This window comes from Thermobia domestica, chromosome 2 (genome assembly GCF_964235325.1).
Source record: "Thermobia domestica chromosome 2, izTheDome1.hap1.1, whole genome shotgun sequence".
Taxonomy (NCBI): Eukaryota; Metazoa; Arthropoda; class Insecta; order Zygentoma; family Lepismatidae; genus Thermobia; species Thermobia domestica.
The window spans coordinates 291,397,696-291,419,144 of record NC_137455.1 but is presented as its reverse complement, the minus strand read 5'-3'; the positions used below and the strand labels follow the sequence as shown (position 1 = coordinate 291,419,144).

Sequence of the window (21,449 nt, the reverse complement as noted above, 5' to 3'; positions counted from 1 at the left end):
CACTTCTGCCTGCCAGATTCACTTGAGCCATGACTAATCTCATTGTTGTTAGTTGTCTAGTTTTGTGGGCACCAGTCCTCCTTAGTAAAAGCAAGCAACAAGAGTAAGTGTTCGTTATTCAAGTGTAATCTCCATGGATCTTTGATCTTCGTATTTAACCTGAAGCATGGAGAATGGCAATGAATTGGAACGTTGTGAACAAAACAACAGAGAGCAAAATCCTATGAATTGTTACAACGTAAGAACTTCAGTGTCTGATTTACTTTGGCCATAGTTTAATTCATTTACGACAGCCCATGATTGGATTCTGTGAAATTCTACGAAAAATAGTTGTGTTCCTAAGACAGCAGTTAACCTTAAAGAAAACTAACTAAACACGTTAGTGAAGTTCTGAAACTAAAACGAAATGTAACATTTAAAAAACATATTTCCGTTACTATTCACGCATTAATATAATCTACACATATAATGATACATGTAGATTATATTATTCCATATATCCAGTATAAAATTTACCTATAAAGAGCGTAAGTTTTCTGAAAAAAAAAAAAGACACGCAAGATTCTTGCAACCAAAACCAAGAACAAGTTGGTTTTGCAATTGCTCATTGCTACTTTTACCTAAACTGGTTTTGTCGCACACAGGAGGTTGGATTAATTAATATGTAATTTAAGATTTGGTTCCTGATGCAATCTTCTTTTGGAGGAGAGGGGGATCTTTTATTAATAATTTAAAATGTCTTTACATGTCATCTGATATTAAGATTTTGTTGGTTGTCATTTTTTGTTGCACAGCATACTTCAAATGTAAAACATTTATTTTATTATAAATTTATTTCTTGTTCGATATTGTTTCAACTGTTGTCAGGTGTTGAGCCATAGTTAATAAGTAAATAAAGCTAATGCAACAAACAAAAAATAGGTTAAGTGTATCTTCAAGTATGTGTAAAATAGTAAGCTAGCCATATGCTATGCTATCTTCAACTATATAAAGTCTATAAAAATGTAATTTATATAAAGTTCAATTATTAAATATTCTTTTTATAAATGGTGTTCCATTTGGGACGCCAAAGTTGAATCGGGAGCGCGGTGATTCAGTGGTAAAGCGTTCACCTCTGGTGCGTAGGGTCCCTGGTTCGATCCCAGCTCGCGCCAAAGGGATTTTGTAGTGGACAAGCATCATGTGCGTGGGTTTTCTCGGGGTTCTCCCGTTTCCTTCCACTTTATTCATTACACCACTGTATTCATTTTTCACCATCACAATCTCTTTTAGCCTAGGCGGAATAACCGTGGGACATAAAACTGGAAAATTTCATTTCAGTTTTACGAAGTTGAATCGAGTTCTGTTTCGAAGTTGACAGAGCTGTTCTTACCATTGTTATTATCTATTGTCCTATTGATTAATAAGCTTTTAATTGTCTTGGTTTTGAATCATGGAGCAGTTTTGTGATTTTTCTTACCGGGTCTGTGAAATCACAGGTGAACGCAAACAAATCACGCACTCTTTTGGAATTGAATGAAGAAATCAAAAGCTTGAAAGAGGAAATCGGGACAGACATCTTCGAAAGGGTTATCAATGATTTGTAAAAAAAATAAAATAAAATAAAATAAAAAAAATGTCATGCTTATGCCGGCTAGGCCAAAGGAGACGGTGATGATGAGAAATGGTGGAATGAAAAAGTGAGAGGAAACGGGAGAACCCCGAGAAAACCTTCATACATGGTGTTATCAATGATTCTGTGGAGAGTATACATGCATGAAGACTCAATTAGGATGAATATGTCTGACATAGTACTTTATAATTAAATGAAAGTTGTTACTGATTTCATAGGCCTATTTAAATTATAATTTTCATGAAATTTTGCGTATTTTTAAAAATTTTAAAATTCAGATTCCAACTCGCGCCAAACTGCTTTCTGGTGGACAGACATCGTGTGCGTGAGTTTTCTCGCCGTTTTTCTGTTTCCTTTCACTTTTTCATTCCATAATTTCATTATCATCATCATTCTCTCTCTTAGCGTCGAAGCATAATCGTGGGACGTTCAACTAAAAGAACTAAAAGAATTACATTAATGTAGACTCTTTATTATATTACGAAATTAACTCATAAAGTTAACTTTGTCATATACGGAATATCAGAACTTCTCGAAGTTTAACGTGGATTTCTTGGATGTTTTACATGCACGCTTTACTGTAAAACTCTTTTATACGGAAGTAATATTCTAATCATAATTACCTTATTTCAGGATGATTCACTGTATTCCCTTACGTCCTTAAGGACTCTCTACATAAGTACAAATGAAGAAATGAAAAATTTCAACATATCACGCCTATTACAACGCAGTACGGGTCTTAGGAGTCTTCACATACAAGTGAGTAAAATATAAACATGGTTCATTTTCACTAAATATTAAATCAATCGAGTTAGATGTAGAAAATCTTAGATCTGTGAGACAATAGTCCATCAAATATTAAATTTCCAAAACGTTTTCTTACTTCAGTTACTTAATAAGATTAGAAGTTAAATTTCTGGGCATTCCGCATCTATGGTTTTTTAAGCCTGTCACATAAGAGTGATGACGTCCTTCGGTGATTACACTACCCGGGGAAGTAGGAAAGAGAGGAAGTGGCCTGGGACATTTGTTTGGCACCAACTTGGCATTTACCTGGTGTGAATGAGAAAAACCTGTGAAAACACTCCCTCAGAATGGCTGGCCCGAAAAGGTTTTTTTATTTTTAAATATACCTTTCTTACCGAGTGTCCCCACTGGCAATCGAGCCCGGGACCGCTCGTCAGTCACTCTAGTAATACAGAAGATATTATTTTATTATAAACACATGAATCAGTTAACTTATTTATAACCATGGTAATTCAACTTCAATTAAAAGAATTATTGCCTAAAGATAAGTTCAAATTGTGTTGAAATAAAATTACTGAGGATAAAAGACTGTCTTTTTAATCCCAAGCACTGAGAATTGTGGAAAAGTTTCAAAGAAAATATAAGTAAAATTCTATCAAAAGAATTTTTTAACGAAAGTTATCGTGTAATATTTTTAAAAATGTGGAAAGAGTAATTCATTTCCTTATTCTTCACTAAACCTTAGCTACATCTAAAGGGAATGATCCGCAAGCCTCAAAGAAAGTATGTCATTACTCAAAATTAAACATATCCTTTTAAATGAAAATTATCGTGGAATATATATTAGATTAGTGTGATTGAAACGTTCGCCCTAGATGTGTCATTTTCAAAGCCCTAAACATGAAAATCAAGAACCTGGTTAATCAAAATAATCACTGTCTTTGTAACCTCTCACAAGCAAGGGGCGCGATATCGAGACTCGAATTGCGCAATCAGAGTTGCATATACTGAAAGAGCATCAGGTATTTAGTAAGTTACCAAATTATTAGCTGCAGTCCGCCAGTAGGGAAAAAGTTATGGGACTGTAAAGTTCAGAGCCTGGCGTACGAAAACCACACAAAACTTATCATTTGGCTTGTTCCTCTGTATTGACAAGAGATAATGAACTCTAACGTATTCCCATCACAGAACATGATGTTTGACATAAGAAAATCTGTATGAGTAGAATTGTCAATGTTGCCATCCATAGAAATAACAGTGTTGCCCGAATAAGAATACCACGAAAAGCTTGGTTTGCAGCGATTGATCCCGGCTACATGTACAGGCCTGGTGCAGCCCTTGCACGTGTACTTTTTCCGTCCTTACAAGAACTTTGTCAAGTTCGTCACTGACACAATTGTCTTGTCGCAGGAAATGAACATCTGGCACCGTGCCAATTTCCTGCGTCTTTAGTAGTTCACGCTGTACCAATTCTGCTCTCCCCTGTTCCGCAACATGATTCGCTTTGCTTTCTATAAAGCGGGATACCTGGACATCGCACGGGTAGCATTCCAGACACTAGTTCAGAACTGTTTTGACTCCCTTACCACAGAAATGTGTTATCACTGCGCGTCGCTGGCTATCGTCCGATGTGCATATTGTACTAACTGTTTTTGTTTGGATCACTCGATACTTTCTGCTCTTTATATCAATTGTGTGGCTTACCACTCTCATTTACATAGCTATCTCCCCTTCCCAAAATAATATCATTTGCTATTGCACACACAAACAGATTATTCATTCTGTTTGCCATAGTCTCTCATGTTCAATTTGCAGCCCCATAATTTTGCCCTACTGGCGGACTGCAGCTAAAAACGTGGTCACTTCGTGCTTGATACTCTTTCAGAATATACTTTATAACCCGTATTGTGTAACGCAAGTCCCAATCACGTACTATTTGCTTCCAAGCTTTTCGACGTATTTTTATTCTGGCAACACTGTAGTTTCTATGGATGGCAACTTTGACAATTCTTCTCATACAGATTTTCTTATGTCAAACATCATGTTCTGTGATGGAAATACGTTAGAATTCATTATCTCTTGTCAATACAAAGAGGAACAAGCCAAATGATAAGTTTTGTGTGGTTTTCGTACGCCAGGCTCTGAACTTTACAGTCCCATAACTTTTTCCCTACTGGCGGACTGCAGCTAATAATTTGGTAACTTACTAAATACCTGATGCTCTATCAGTATATGTAACTCTGATTGCGCAATTCGAGTCTCGATATCGCGCCCCTTGCTTGTCAGTAGCCTATCGGACTCCATGACAAAAGCAATCTAGAGTCTGCGATGAAAATAAGTCCTCAACCGCATGTTAGTAGATAGTAATATACTTCTAAACATTTTTGTGTTAAAAAGTAGACCTGTCTTACTTTATCCTACAGTGTAATTAATAAAAATGAATTGAGATAATTAAAATAGTTACACATGAAAAGAATTTTAATAACTGACAGGTAAATGAATTGTTATACGAATGATAATAAGCATGAAATTCATGCATACAGGTATATACAAGAAACAAAGAAATATTGAAAAGAATTTTAATAAGTTTTTGATTAAATTAGGAAAAATATCGTGAAATGGAATTTTGAACAATACAATTTTGTCTACATATAAAGAAATCGAGAAAGTGCTTCTTTATTTATGGATAGCCTTATTTTAATTAATATAGCGAATTTATGTGGGGAAGATTTTGATTTCTATTATCGAAAACTATAGAAAATTATGCTTATTCTAAACACTTCTGGAAAATTCATTTTTAAGCTATTATAAAAACAAATAACTTATTAAATGTGGAAACCTATTCCTTTAGAAAGAATCATTTGTTCATCCTTATGGTTCTAATCCTTCTTGGTAAAACAATGAACTTTTCCGTACCGCATTCGTACAAGAATAGTCCTTCTTCCACCGAGGATCAATTAGCTCTACAACTAAATCCACATTTGAGCAATTAATAGAACTACCATCTTCTATTGCATTGAATCGATAATGTAATGTATAAGCATCTACTTACTAAATAGTAAGAGTCAAGCAAATAAATTTACTTTTGAATATTCGAAAGTAGATTATGCAACAATAAATGCAATTACCACGATGATAGTCCTCCATAAAGCGTTATGATTCGAAAAGTTAAGGACAGTTTTTTCAAGGGTCAAAATGTAACTAAGACATTATATAATATTTAACTGTTTTGTTAATAAATGTCGCTATCTGCGCTATCGACTGTCTGATTCAAATATACGCTAGCGTGGAAGCAATTTAGAAGGGAATTACAAGCTTCGAACACTAATATTTGTTAATGCCTGCATGATTTAAGCTGTACATAACCCTAATCGTAATAATAACCCATCACAGTATCAGATGTTATCTACATTGCTTGCCTGCGGACAGTACATGAACATACATATATGTATCTCTTCTAGTCTAGTAATTAGCACTTGCATCTTTCTCTCTCGGAATTTCAAGTTTCGAATCCTGACGGGTTTTGAAATTCATCGAAAATGGGTCAAAAAATGTTAACATTTATTATTAATTTCGTCTTGAAAACTAGACAAATGGGGCGACTGATAAGCACCAAAGCATCAAACTTTGACAAGACAAAATATTTGTTCAAAGTCGGACTGGTCAAATATCAGAAAAATATTTCCTCATCAACTATCCGTTGTCTTGTCAAGTTTCAACTGTTTCTTGAGATTTGCTACAAGTTAATCAGAATGTTGCCAATTTCCTATATTTCAATTTTTATTATTATACGAGTATCTTTTACCTCGTATATTTCGTCTTTTGAATTTCTAGATGAGTCGAGACAGAAATGTAAATTATTTTGGAGTCGAGACAGTATCAGACGAGTCGAGACACTCTTAAATTTCGACTTCATCGTCTCGTGCGCAACCTACATCAAAACACAATGTTGGTCTGTGTGCACGGCGTTCATTTTACAATGCTAAGTTATTGAAACGAAATTTAACAAACCAATGGTGAATGATGTATTCATTCGCTAATTTTGGTCCAAATACACATTTTTTTTCCTCTTCGGCCTGCTGTGCAGAATGTTCCAGTTTGAAGTCGTAAAGAACAATAACTCACAATTGTGTTCTTCATGGAGCACTTTCCTAAGACTGTTTACTGGACGGCTACTTAATATTTGATGTTAGACACATAACCTTAGTATATCCTTGTGGAGTGTTACTGAGGTGGATTTCTCATCTGACACTAAATTTATTCGCATCAACCTAATATTTTAAATGGAGTTGAGTTGATTTTAGTTTAGCGTCCCTTTCAGCAGCGAGGCTATATGAGACGTGGACCTACTGATTAACGTGGAATCCGAACCACATGAGCTCCCGCCGGGAATCGAACCCGGGTCTCCCACGCCAAAGGCGCGTACGCTAACCGCTTAGCCACGGAGCTCAATTTAAAATGGAATGGGGTGGAAGACAAATTTATCATTTTATTCTTACCAGTTTTTAACTCTAAGCTGCGAGTATCATCTGAACCTGCTAAAGAAACTTCACACTATATTTTATCGAAAGTGAATGTTTTGAAGTGGTTTATTCTACAAAATTGTTCTCCACGCAGATGAAGTTACGATACTTTCTTTTCTCTCTCTCCAGGTGGATACAGAATCATTCGGTGAAGAACTTGATGGTCATCTTCCGTACAAGCTTACGAACATTACTATTACAGGTTCTCCTCTTCGCTCCCTTGAAGCAGGATTTTTACAGGTAATTGATATACAGTATTTCATTTATAAACAACTTGTTTGCAGAAAATGTTATAGACAGTATACATTTCAATGCCTATTACAGTTAAACTCCAAATTACCCGAATTAGTGACTTCTGGACATGATCAGGATTTCAGAAATCCGTATAATTGAAGAAATAATAAAATAAAAAGATTATAATGACGTAAAGATTTATTCAAAATCGCTTTGTTTAATAAAAAAAGGTAGGCCCAATATGTGAGAAAACTATTGTAGAATTCTCTCAAAAGAATATTCTCTCTTCTCGATTCTTGGAAAGCTTTATTCGTCTCGTTATGTAAATTTATGCACTGATCCTTTACTTAATTTAATCTCGAAGTTACCAGAATCCTTCGGTATCACGAGAGGTCCACCAAGGTCCATCAAACTTTTGAACTATTTTTGTTACTACAGTACATTACATACACAAATGTCCAAAATGATTGTCGCATAACTGTCTTCTTGTAAGAATATAATTTGATAATGATTTTGCAAGGCATTTTTAACACCGATACTATATGTATAATCGGGAAATGTATATTTGTGGTAAATTTCATAGGAAAAGAATTATAAATGCGAAAATTAGAGTGAGTAAAACAAAATGTTGCTAAATGGACAATAAAGTTTTATTTTCGTTTTATTGTTCTTATTAACTGCTCTTTTGACATGAAATTTGCCACATACATGTCTTTGCCGATTATACACATACTAACATTATAAGAAATACCGGTCGAATTCGTTATCAAATTCTATTCCTACAACAACATATTTATAGACATGCGACAATAATTTTGGACCTGAGTGTACAGTCCTGCGTATCTCTAAAACATTGATAAATGCTTTTCATTATATTCGTACAATCACATTATCAATTTATATTCTTTACACTATAAATCAGGTAGCTCTAAAGCAGTGTTTGCGATGTATAGCTTGGGTGAACTAGTGTTACCCATACGACTTGAGAAATTTATCGTCCTGTCCGCCTCTCGTCTCGAGAATGAGACAAGTGTTGTCATGCTTCTCGACTAGTCTCGAATTTGAAAATCTATTTCTCATCTCGTGAACACACCAGTTAAAATAAGATCACTTTTACTACGAACAACTAGAAAAGTACAGAAAATTTAAATATAAATTTTATATACATCGTGCCCCACAAAAAGCAGGAAATTTGGATTTTCTACAACAAGAGCGATTGAATGTGTAATAATGTATGTTATGTTCAGTTGTATAGTTTTGTGCTGTTCCATTGTGTATATTACGTATGTGCACTTAAATGTTCCAAGACATTAACACAGTTATGGGTGATCACGAATGAACATGGCAACAAGACGGTGCGAAGGCCCATACAGCAATCGATACTGACACGGATAAGAATTAATACTCCTGACTTCATCGAACCTAACGACTGCCCGTCTAAAAGTCCAGATGTCCAGTCAGTCTCAACGTGATGGATTATTGCATTTGGGTTATACTGCTACAGAAGGTTCAAGAACACAGGAGAGACATCACAAACACTGATGGCCTGAAAGCTGTACTGACAGACGCCTGGAACAACGTTACACTTCAAACGATCCAGAATGCCATCGGAAATTGGTTACAACGTCTACGCCGCTGTCTGGAAACCAAAGGGAATCATTTTGAACACTTGCATTGATTATGAACATTCAAGTGACAGTGTCAGTAAAATATAAATGAAAATGTGTGTGTCCACCTCATATTACAGAATCTACAATCAATTTCCTGCTTTTTTGTGGGGCACCCTGTAATATTGAACGGGCCTAAGACGACAGATATTATAACTCAAGAAAAAAATTACTTGTTTAAGATCCAATATTGCACGTTTTCCGTAGATCAATAAGGGTGTGCGGGCGGCGATGTTGAAGACGTCGTTTCAACAGCCCAAATGCGCAAAAATACATTGGACTTCCATCTGGGCTTTTCACAGAAATGTCTTCAAACAGAATGACACGAATCCTTAATTTCTCTATCATTTCTCATAAAAATGTAGTGATGTTCTGCGGTATGACTCGAAACCGTGTCTATATGGACCATCGCCTGGTTCCATTCCATACAATTGTGGGATGTCTCTCCGATAGATAGGTGTCAGAATGGATTCTTGGAAGTATCTTGCATTCACCTTTACGTTTTCTGTCCACCTTGCGTATCAAGTTACCCTCATATCCAAATCCCGTAACAACCATAAAGCCACGAGGGAAACTTACCCTGCACTGACGAACAAAGTTGCTGCGCCACTTACCGTCAAAGTCACGGTATGTGATCGCCCGAATGTGACCACTAACAGTGAGCTTGAAATATCATCCATTGCGACAATTTTCTTCCATTTGGAATCCACCAGGTACTTTCGACACAGTCTCCTGAAGTTCGTCTCACGTTCGACAATGTGACGCGGTAGCAGGCGGTGTACACGGGCCTTCCGCACACACACTTCAACCCAGTGTGCGAATTAGATAATCTATATTGGGGGGGATAAAATTAGGCCAAAGGACATAGTCTGAAGGTTCAAATTTCAAAATGAGACAATAAATGCCTTACCCCCCATATATATATATATATATATATATATATATATATATATATATATATATATATATATATATATATATATATAGATAGATAGATAGATAGATAGATAGATAGATAGATAGATAGATATATATGTGTGTGTGTGTGACATCTGTAATAAATAAGAGATTTATTAATTTAATAAATCTACCGACAATAACTATGGACATATATATTGTCTGACATACACCCCCCCCACTAAACCTTTCTGAACGTGTTTTAATGTTGTACTCACTCTTGTCCCCGTAGCTCTCTAAGGTTTATTTAGTTAATAATTTGACTCGAGCGATAGCCATGATCACAAGCATATGTTAATTTTTCCACTCATATTGAAAGCTTCCACTTTGCATTAATACATACAGGTTGCGAAAAGAAACCTATTTCAGTCTTGTGAAAATCACTAAAATTATCAGTTAAACCGGACATTTTTTTTTTTTTTTTTTTTAAGAAAATCTAGATATTAGCCTATCAAATAAGAAATGGATTGTTGCTGGTCCCGATTTCTCACATCAAGGTCAAATCGAAGGCCAAATATTTAAAATCTCTCAATTCAAATTTCGAGCTTGTGCTTCTACTTCCCGCTAAAGCTGTGCTCATCACGACTTTTTTTTCTCCAAATATCGATTCCGTGATGGGCACGGAAAGTCAGCACTTAAAAATTACTTTACTGTTAGGTTGAAGATGAGTTGATTCACTATGGGCTACGTTATTCAAATAAAGTAAAACATTACATTGAAGTTTTTCAGACAAAATTAATTGCGTGGACAGCAAACTGTACAGCGAAAAGATGAAAAAATGAAGGGTTAACTTAAAAAAAAAAACGCTCCAGTTGAAATGCTTATACAGACACGGACAATGACACGGAGAACCAGTCGTATTAACAAATACTGAAACAAATCTTGAATTATTCACTTATTTACCTAAAAATCACCTTCATTAACATGTCTGCTCACTAGGAGCGTATCACCCAGCGTGTACGTTAACATATACTTACGAGAGAATACCTATATCTCAGATTTTGAGTACAGTTTCAAAAGTTCATTTCCGTAAACTGTAAAAGCAGTGATTACTATGCTAATTATCACAAATTAAATGCAACTTTTGAGTTGCATACACACAACCTACTAGGGAATGAAGACCATGTACTAACAAAGAGTACACTGGAAAATGAAATAACATGTTATAACAAAAATTAAAATAAGATGATAATCGATACAAATATAGAGGATGAATATGACATATCCGAACTTCGCCAAGTATGGTAGAAGAAGCTATTTGTTTACTTCTTCTTGGCCAACCGCTAAGAACATTTATAAATCTATATGTGGCTTTGTTATACGCAATTAGTACATTCAAATTCATAAACGATGACGAACTGAAGGGTACGAAGGTACAGTTGCAAGTAACAACCGTAGTCATAATAATATAGTTCTACTAAACAACGTTGAAAATAGTGGGTAATTAGGTGGTAAGTAGAAATGACCAAAACTGAACAGTTTACATCGATCACTTCGAAATACAGCTAGAAGATTAAATTTACAAGAAATAACCAAAATCAGTGAAATTTGGAGTTATACTAAGTATAGTTTGAGGGGGAAAGCGAGCATCCCCGGTGGGGATACTTCAGCTGACTTCTTTGGGGGGGAACAAAATGTGATTGAGGGGGAAAATCCCCCTCATCCCCCCCGGTAATTCGCACCCTGCTTCAACCTGAGGCGCTTGCGAACTGTTTTGTTCACAGCTGATGGTGCGAGGTGGAATCTCTGGCCCATACTACGTTGTGTCGGGGATCTTTTTGGCATGCCAATCGACGGATTTCCCCTTGCACTAAGAGTGTTTGTTACCTTGCTTGCAGCCCTTTTCCTAGTGGTTTTTGTGGCTGAATGTTTCGCAAGGGGAGCCTGTTGTGAACAACGGGCCACAATAGCTTTTGCAGTAATCAGTTCGAGTATTAACCCAATTCCCCGAAACCGTTTCACAATGCGTACGCACGAAAACTTAGCATGGAAAAGGGCAATTAGGTAACCCTCCTACTACCGGTTGATTTCCGGCGGCATCAACACTCACGCACCTACAAGATCAGACACAATACTGCTCACGGCAGCAACCTTATAGTTCCTGCATATGCCAGATGGCAGCACCAAATCGAAAATGGTCGGTTATACAGGAAACAACCTTCTGAAACTGCAGACCAATAATAATAATAATAATAATAATAATAATAATAATAATAATAATAATAATAATAATAATAATAATAATAATAATAATAATAATATTTTAGGATTATTAATATAACTATCACCGTTGGAATTAGCTTCGTTTGTAAGCATTGTGGCAGCTACTGCACTGTCTCAGTTCTGTGTGCTAGCAGTAGCGTCATTTCAGCTTTTCCAGGAGGGAACAAGATTGTCCACCGACATACGAGTTGAGTTTTACGTTTTATCTTTGCATATTAATACATAATTTATTAAAAAGGATGTTTCTGAAACTCAGGGGAGGTCAACTGCTCTTCCCAAATGACGCCCTATGTGCTGGTGCCAAATTTCAGAACTAAGCACGGGAATGGATCAGATACACGTTCTAAACGGCACAAGTTTTAACCTACACAAGACTTAAAATTTAGGACTTGTGCCCATATATTTAGGACTTATGAATGCTACCTAACTTGAAGCCATGGAGTCATCTGCTGCTTATGAATATGAGAGTACAACATTTTGCTCTATAGAGATATTCTGAAATGTCTATCGATGTATCTCATTTCAGCCTTATTATTGTCTTTTCAGGGGTTCCAGGGACTGAAGTTGTATCTCACAATTCAGAACACAAGTCTGGAAACATTAGACAGTACTGTTCTAGGGCAACTTGGCCGAGTTCGCAATCTTTCACTGGACGTCAGAAACAACCAGCTCAAAATGCTGGAGAACCCTTGTACAGCGGAACGTCCTGGAGTACCTCAAACAGTGTTTCTCACAGAACTTCAATTATCAGGAAACCCTTGGATATGTGATTGTAACTTGGGGTACGTATTTGTATATAAACCCTAACATGCATTAATTATACAGGGTATTCGGAAACAGTAACAAAAAAAAAACTTTGAAAATGAAAGGTTTCTCTGAAGAACTGGGAAGGGAATCTTGTCCCATTCCCTTTGCACAGCTTTCCAAAGTCCTCCCACAGTCATCACACGCCGTTTCCCCAAAGCCCGCTTCAGCAATTCAAATCCACAATAGTCCATAGGACTTGCATCTGGAGATTTAACAGGTATCTCATTGAAAGGTACCACATGTATACCACTTGCCTCCTCCATCCCCCTGTAGAATGCGAGAGACGATCGTGAGGTATGTGATGAGGCCTTGTCCATGTGATGCGCACCAGATTGGCGTCATTTCCGTACATTGTTGGAATCTCATGCTTGTAGGTCGGCCGCATGATCTGCTCCTGAAAACACTGTGAATTTATTTTGCAGTTCTTCGCCACCCTACGAATCTTCAGTTTATCTCGGTAACAGTAGCCAGTAACGACCATGAACTCTTTTGGGAAGGATTTACAGACACGGACCCACCTCCTGAAGTTCTTGGCGCCTTTCTCTCGGTACATGATGGCTCTTGGTTTGCCGCAGTCGGAAAGGTAAATCCATGCTTCATCGAGCGTTACGACGTACATCCACCTTTGTTTTGCCAGATGCCGTTCGTACAGCTTCCGGGCGTTACACTTTCGTTCCTTTTGGTGGGCATCCGTGAGAAGATGGCCGCGAGCTTTCATGAATTTTTCCAGCTTGAGTTGATGGTGTAACGTCCGCTTCACAGTCCCCAAAGACACGTCAAGACGATTCGCCATACACCTTTGTATTGGCGGATTTCCTTGCATTGCCATTTTGCGAAGTTTCCTCTGCATGGTGGAGGTGGCCTTGGTGCATTCCCGCTTCCTAGGCAACCTCGTTGGTGATCCAAATGGGGAGCTTCGTTGCCCTTGTACTTTTTAATGACATTTTTTATTCCACTTAAACTGATGTTGTAACCATTCTTCTTGCACTGTTTTCTAATGACAGAAACACTAAAGTGGGCGTCATAAAGAGGCGCAACATAGCCTTCCCAAAACCGGCTTCGTTTGGGCGGCATTTTGGTCACAGAGCGGAAACCCACACACTTGGAAATAAATTTAACACAACATTCACAACAATGGTCCTGTTTTGTGCGTTATTGTCGTCCGCGCGGAAAAACAACTCCGTTCCCAGGAAGCCACTCCACAATACTGCAGGACCCCACGAGCCAGGTCAGGTGAGTCCATTCTGCCCGGGAGGGGGAAGGAACGAAATCGGCCAAACGTAGGCTGAGCAGCCTCTGTATAACTTTAAAATTAAGGATTTGTGCACCCATTTTTTTGTGTGTGTGTTCTTTCCGAACGCCTTGTGTTTCCTAGTAACTTGTTTTAATTGTGCTAGTTACGGTAAAATTTGATTAAGTAACTATACAAATTGCTTTCCCCTTATGAATCTTTTACAACACTAATGCTAAATGCTAAAGCAATACAACTTTTACTTCACTATTGTTGCTTGAAAAAGCCTTAAAATTAGGCTGTGGGAGAAGAATGATTAAAGCAAGTGAATAATGACCGAAGAACTGTGATGAGATAATGTAGGAGGAAACTCGCCGAGTGCCCCGAGGACACTCGCCGACACGTGTTGTCCACCACAAACTTATTTAGCCGGAAATCGAACCAGGGACCCACGCACCGGTGAGCGCTCTACCACTGAGCGACCATGCACTCTTCTTTCTTTAAGAGTTGTCTTGATTACTGACTAACAAACAAGCCATAAAGCATCTATCATTATTACCAATCACTTAAATCGTAATTTACCTATCGTACTCACTTAAATCGCCATCAGTTCTATTTATTGTAAACTACCTCACTCACATGCAGCGCCAAATTTACGAAAGTCCAATCCTGTGAACGTACACAGGGGGCAAAATTTTTAAGAGTGCCAATTCCATAATGCTGTTTACTGCAAAAACTAAAAACTGATGAAACTGTCTCTTTGTAATATTAAACGAAGTAAATGCCAAAGTCATGATCAATCATCCTACTGACGCGTTCCCGAGAAATGCCCACAATCTCTGCCACACGATTTGCTGAGATTCTGAGATTTTCGAGATCACGAATTTCGTCCATAATTCCGGGAACAGTCACTGTTTTTGGTCTTCCTGCAGGTGGAACATCATCTGTTGAGAAATCGTCACATTTAAATGGTGTCCCCCAACCCCCAAAATATTTATGAAAGGGCAGAGTCCCATAGTGTTTCACTGGTCTCCTCATGAATTTGCTACGGTGTGTCTTCCCTTGTTGGAACAGGGAGGGCGGTGGCTCAGTTGTAGAGTGTTCACCTCCGGTGCTTGGGGTCCCTGGTTCGATCCCAGTTCGCGCCGTGAGGACTTTGTGGTGGACAAACACCGTGCTCATGAGTTTTATCGAGGTTCTCCCGTTTCCTCCCACTTTATTCATTCCACCATTTTACCATTTCATTCATATCTCATTATCACCGTCTCCTTTAGCCTGACCGGCATAACCGAGGGACGTAAAACTCAAAGATTTCATTTCATTTCCTTGTTGGAACAAAAATTTGGTGGCAGCTCTGATCTCGATGTTCGTGAACTTCGCTGCTTGGGCACACATGAACAATTCAGAGTCCTAGAAAGTCGATAAGAATTTCAATATTAATATGGAAATTTGTATTTGTACATAAAGCGATATGCTTTTAAAAATAAATGTACAATTTAACGTTCTACCTGAACTCTTCGGTTGGGCAAGGAATTTTTCAGCAGCTTCTCGTATACACTTTTATTTTATACAGTTACAGTAAAATGTATAGCAGGTAGTTTTCAAACTTATAAAACAAAATTAGTTCCATTTTCAAAAAGTAGAAGCAACAATTCGAAAGTTTTAGATGAAATATTAATGAAGAAGGAAGTCTTATTCCGCAGTTGCGATATTGTTGCAAGTAGGTAAACGAGACGTGGGTGCTGTAGCCTACAACCTGTAGGGATGGGTGGGGCCTGTGCGTGTAAGACAGAGGCAAATTTCGCTGTGCACATGCGTAGCACTTATATCCGGCCCTAGTTCATATGTTCAAAAGTAGATGAATAACACTTCAAAAGTTTCGAAAGTTACTTTTACAACATATTAATTGTGCGCATTATTCTTGCCTCTACAGAATGTGCACAAGAATAAATTAGGACGAGTCCAGAATAGTTATTTATAGAAGAAAATCGTCGTATAATTTGGAACGTTTTAAAATTATAGATAATCCAAAAGGAAGAATATTTACAAGAAATTCACTCCCCAGACCCCGAAGGGTTCATATTCCTACAGGTAAAAAGGTCTGAATTCACCACTGAATATACATTAACAGAATATTATATAATGCTCTTAAATTTACTATTTATAGGCTAACTAGCATCTATAATGTAACCCAGTTGTCATTCTAATTCTATCTAAGTTGCAGTCAAATATACCTCAAACGTGTACTTAAAAAAGTACCATAACCATAGATTGGTTAGTTGGTTGGATTTCAGTTTAGCGTCTCGCTTAGCACCGAGACTATATGAGACGTGGATCTACAGCTTAACGTGGAGTCTGAAGCACATGCACTCCCACTGGGAATCGAATCCAGGTCCTGCGTCGACGTCGCGTACGTTAACCATATAGCCACGAGGAGTTCTATAGCCATGGAATAACTGAGAGGAAACTGCTCATCTGCCGTAATTACGTAAGTTTAGATTTATTACTCACTGAAGCAACACTGTTTATAGAAAGATATTTCTCCTCCTCTAGCGCTCATGTTACTTTCTCTTCAGGTAAAGTTATCTGAATTATTCAAGGGTTCGAACTTCGGAAATTTCATTACATCTCATATAGATCGTCCGATTCGAATGAAATTCGCCTCAGAGCTAATACCTGTGAAGTGCATCCTGGCTTTAGTTTGACGGTTCCAGGCCAGCACACTGATCTGTGTAGAGGAAAGGCTGATGGAAGTATCTAAAACAAGGGCGTGTTGCTTGAAGGTTGTCGAACAGTGAAATTGCGTATGCGAACCACTATGTGAATCACAGTCTGTCTGCAATGTCCAGACAACGCTATCAAATGCTTGTTACGCAATTAAATGACATTAACGTTGGTCTATACTGAGACTTGAATAGTCATTTTGCGAAACTGCCGTTAAAGTGGTCAAGAAGTATCACTTCTCCATCGATACTGCACATGACAGGAGGCGAAGGGTTCCTACAACAGATGTATCTTGCGATAAAACGGGAAGTGTCTCAGCAGATAGATCGTTCCGGTCACTCTGACAGGACGGCAATCGCCAATCCAATCAAAGACATGTTTTTTCCTTCATGGAAGCGAAAGAACACTAAAAATCAATTATTTAAGTCAAGTTGAAACATTTGCATTCCTCTCGTACGATTACTCTTGATACCTTTTCATCGCCAAATACATCTTCGATAATGTTCGGAGAAACAGGATATGCGAGATGAATGAAGACAGCAATATTTAATGAATGAGATTAATTTCTGTTCAGTAGTGACGGATGTGCGTGCCCGCAATGTACACTCATGTCCAAAATTATTGTCGCATATCTATAACTGTCTTCTTGTAAGAATATAATTTGATAACGATTTTCAAGGTACTTTTAATACTGATACTATGTGTATAATTGGGAAATATGTATTTGTGGTAAATTTCATAGGAAAAGAATTATAAATACGAAAATCATAATGAGTAAAATAAAATGTAACTAAATGGGCAAGAAAATTTTATTTTCGTTTTATTGTTCTTATTTGCTGCTCTTTTGACATGAAATTTACCACATACTTGTCTTTACCAATTACATACATACTAACATTATAAGAAATACCGGGCGAATTATATTACTATCAAATTATATTACTGGAACAACATAGGCCTATTTATAGTCATGCGACAATAATTTTGGACATGAGTGTACATGTGAGCAGGAATATCAAGTATACTCGTATGTTTGCAAAAGATCTGCACATGGCATTCTGGTATTAAAAATAAAAGCAATAAGCTTCACATCCCAATCACCTCTGCCCTTTATTCAATATAGTACGACTTTAGTGTGTCGTTCATTCGTGACATCGTCAATCTTGGCTCCTCATCTTCATGACATTTTGTGGGGTCCCCAACAGGATAACGTACATCCTTATATTGCCCGGTAACTAACAGTAAGCATGATCTGATCAGTATACGACTTCTACAGTGACCAAAAAGGTCTCCGCGTTTAAGCCCTTTCGAACAAGTGTAAAGAATGATGGGACAGGCCTGATATCCAGTTAAACACCATGCAACGATACCTCAACACCTGCAGCGAGCCACTATTCCAGCCATTCAGTATCTGTGCGATTGCTACCTACGTAACTCCTTGCGTGGCCACTCCTTGCTACAAAGATAGATTACATAGAAATCATCCATCATACGGATTATTTTTGGATGAAACAAGTGAATTTCAAGCAGAGATTAAATCTGCATTTGCATATAAATCCTAATCTCTTGCTCTTTGCTATATGGTTAGAATGCACACCTTCGGTATGAGAGAATCGTGCTTACTTTCCATGAGAAATCATGTAATTTGAATTCCACATTATGCTGTAGGTCCACGTCTCATATAAGCTTGATGCAGAAAAGGAACGTTAACCTTTCTTTACAAAAAGGTATCCTTGACAAATTGCTTCAATTTTAATGACTGAAATCCCACAGTACTATTACATTAAGTATTACTACAAATCTGGATCTTAATCTCTTAAATTCTTACAAAGATTTTTAATTTCAGCTGGGTGGAAGTATGGGAGAGAAAACGACGGCAGTATCTCTGTAACAATCTTCATGGAGAGCCCAACCCTAATTGCCTGTCTGGCGACGACATCAGAATAGCCACCTGCAGCAACAAAAACAATCGATCTCTTTTGGAAGTACTTAAGAATGACATCGAGTGTGGATGGTCCTCTGCCAACAGAATGGGACCAATGAATATCAGCATCCTCATTGTCACATTTGCAACAATTATATGTACAGTATTTTAATCACTGCCATTTATGCACTAGATTCAATGCATTTCAATTCAATGTAAAAATGTTACAGTAAATGTATATAATACATGTAAAGCTAAATCCTTTACACTGTCAAATATGTCTATACCAAGAAACAAAACGAAATAAAACGAGCTAATTTTAGGTTTTATTCTTTTAATCTCAATACGCAACATGAAATGATGCTCTATCTCATGTTCGAAAAATCTCAACAGCCGCTCTCCTTTCAAAAGCTTAAACTCACATTCTTCTTTATGTTCTGACATATAGACTTCGAAGAATAGACGAAGAAAACATGCGGCATTATAAACTTTATGTCCATTGAAAATCAATAATGTAATTGGATGTGATTCTTATCTAAGTACTTTTTAGATAGCTATAAAGTCCTTTGAAAAAGTCAAATTTTCAGTTCCCTCTGCATTTGTTTCTACTTGTTCGAAATGCGTCATATGATGACCACAATATTAGACAGTAAGGCACTTTAGATATGTGCTGCCCCGTTCGTTTCATCAAAGGAAATGAATATTGAAGCTTGATACTTATTTTGTTTTACTTATGACTATATTGTGTTTCCTGATTATTTATATTGTGGATTATTTATCTCAATACGCCCCTGCAACTTTTAAATAAAAAAATGCTGATATTTTGTGTCGTACAAATACCGCAAGGGGGACATTGACATACTCAGTGATACCATCTGGTTAAGTGCTGCCCACCCAATCAACTTATATTTTCAAACGGCACCATGTCATCTTATCACACATTTCAAGTCTATATCACAAACGAAAACTTATATCGTCACATGGACGCTACAGCAGCATAAATATCCGAATTTTGGAGGCCTCTACAGCAGTAATAACGCAAGTGAAACAGACGGGACAATGCACATCAAAATATCATAGTGTTTAATAATATGATCATGATTTAACGGATTTCGATTTAATTGGAACAAAACTACAAAGAGCTGAAAATACGACTTGTTTCAAAAGCCTTTATCTATAATTTTTAAAAAACCCTACTTAAATGAGTATCTAATCCAATTGCATAGATGGTTTTCGATAGACGTGAAGATCATAATGCCGTTTCCATCAACTTGATACCTCAAACCAAACTGAAGATATGGTAAATACTGGTAAAGTTTCCAAAACTGCTTAAAATTGTATAGGTCTATTCCGAAAACCTGTAATTCCAACTACCAATAAGTATTTTTGTAATGCTGTAGAAGCAGAGTAAATAAAGAAGTTTTAAAGAGTTCTCACAAATGCGCCATTTTAAGCAATATATCAGAGTTAAACAGTTTTTCCATACCTTCGGGATGGTTTGAGATGTCAATTTGTTGTAAACGGCATTATAAACTTTATGTCTATTGAAAATAAATAATGTAATTGGATGTGATACATATCTAAGTACTTTTTAGATAGCTATAAAGTCCTTTAAAAAAGTCAAATTTTAAGTTTCTCTACATTTGTTTCTACTTGTTCGAAATACGTCATATGATGACCACAATATTCGACACTAAGGTACTTTAGATATGTGCTATCCTGTTCGTTTCACTTGAATTATTATTGCTGTAGTATCATTCAAAATGTGATGTTCTTCGATGTTTGTGATACCGTAGCGTCCTTCGTTTGCAACATTGCACAATAAGTATGGAACTGTAAATTTCCGTTTCATATGTAGCCAGAACTATGTAACTATCTAAAAAATACAACTTTATGTTGGGTTGGCAACATAGATAATCTGATGGTGTTGCAAAGTACATCAAACAATATCCCCCTGTGGATATTCGCATGGTACGAAATTTCAGCCTTTTGTACAGGGTGATAAAATAAGACCTCCTACATTCTGATCGGATGTCAATAGAGGGGCGAGAGGGTTGGGGATGGAGCCCGCTCACTAATTTCCTGCCCTTTCCAGTTGGCATCATGGTTTGATCAGGAGCTCATCGTGTGTACATAGTTGAAATGGTTTTCAAAAGCAGCAGTTCTAAAATTACAATGCAAAGAGCTTTTCCCTTCAAGTTTCCTATCCCACGTAATGAAAATGTCCCGGATCGGAAGACCATCTTACAGTGGGTCTTGAATTTCCGGACGAAAGATGCCCAGTTTGGACTAACTTCACTCGAACTCACGCTCACTCGACCTCATACTCACAATATCATTTCGACATCACACTCATTCGACCTCACGCTCACACAACCTAATACTCACTTAGTGAATGTACGGTCGAGTAAGCATGAGTTCCGATCTCATAAGCGCCGATCTCATGAGTACAGGCACATTTCTTCCAGACAATAGGTTTAGCGTTGAAAAGAAAAATTATCTTGACGCCCTAAAAGTGCCCCGTACGCCAAAGAGTATTGAAGCTGTGAGACAGTCTGTTTTGCAGTCCGCAAAATGTTCTGCAAGGAAGCGTGATGCAGTTATTAAACTTCCCTGGAAAAGTGTAAGAGAAATTTTACAAAATCTGCATTTTTACCCTTATAAAATTATGAATGGCCGGTAGATTTTTTGAGACGTCAACAGCCATGTGAGAACATCATATAAAATGTCCCAGCATTTTGTGTGTGTGTGTGTATGTAGTAATGATAAAAATATTTCTACTTAAGTGGTTATGTAAACA

General features: G+C 37.2%; 2 protein-coding genes across 4 annotated transcripts in view; one reads left to right on the top strand and one right to left on the bottom strand.

Moving 5' to 3' along the window:
* The window catches only part of chp (leucine rich repeat containing G protein-coupled receptor chaoptin), a 71,966-nt gene extending 50,559 nt beyond the window's left edge, over nt 1-21,407 (top strand). Inside the window, exons 5-8 of the mRNA XM_081748882.1 lie at nt 2,246-2,371; nt 7,012-7,122; nt 12,510-12,745; nt 18,572-21,407. Of these exons, the coding sequence (XP_081605008.1) occupies nt 2,246-2,371; nt 7,012-7,122; nt 12,510-12,745; nt 18,572-18,821 (723 nt within the window). The 3' untranslated portion in view covers nt 18,822-21,407. The remainder of the gene's footprint in view (nt 1-2,245; nt 2,372-7,011; nt 7,123-12,509; nt 12,746-18,571) is intronic.
* The window catches only part of LOC145678572 (telomerase protein component 1-like), a 556,234-nt gene that overhangs the window by 258,430 nt on the left and 276,355 nt on the right, over nt 1-21,449 (bottom strand). The window lies entirely within an intron of this gene.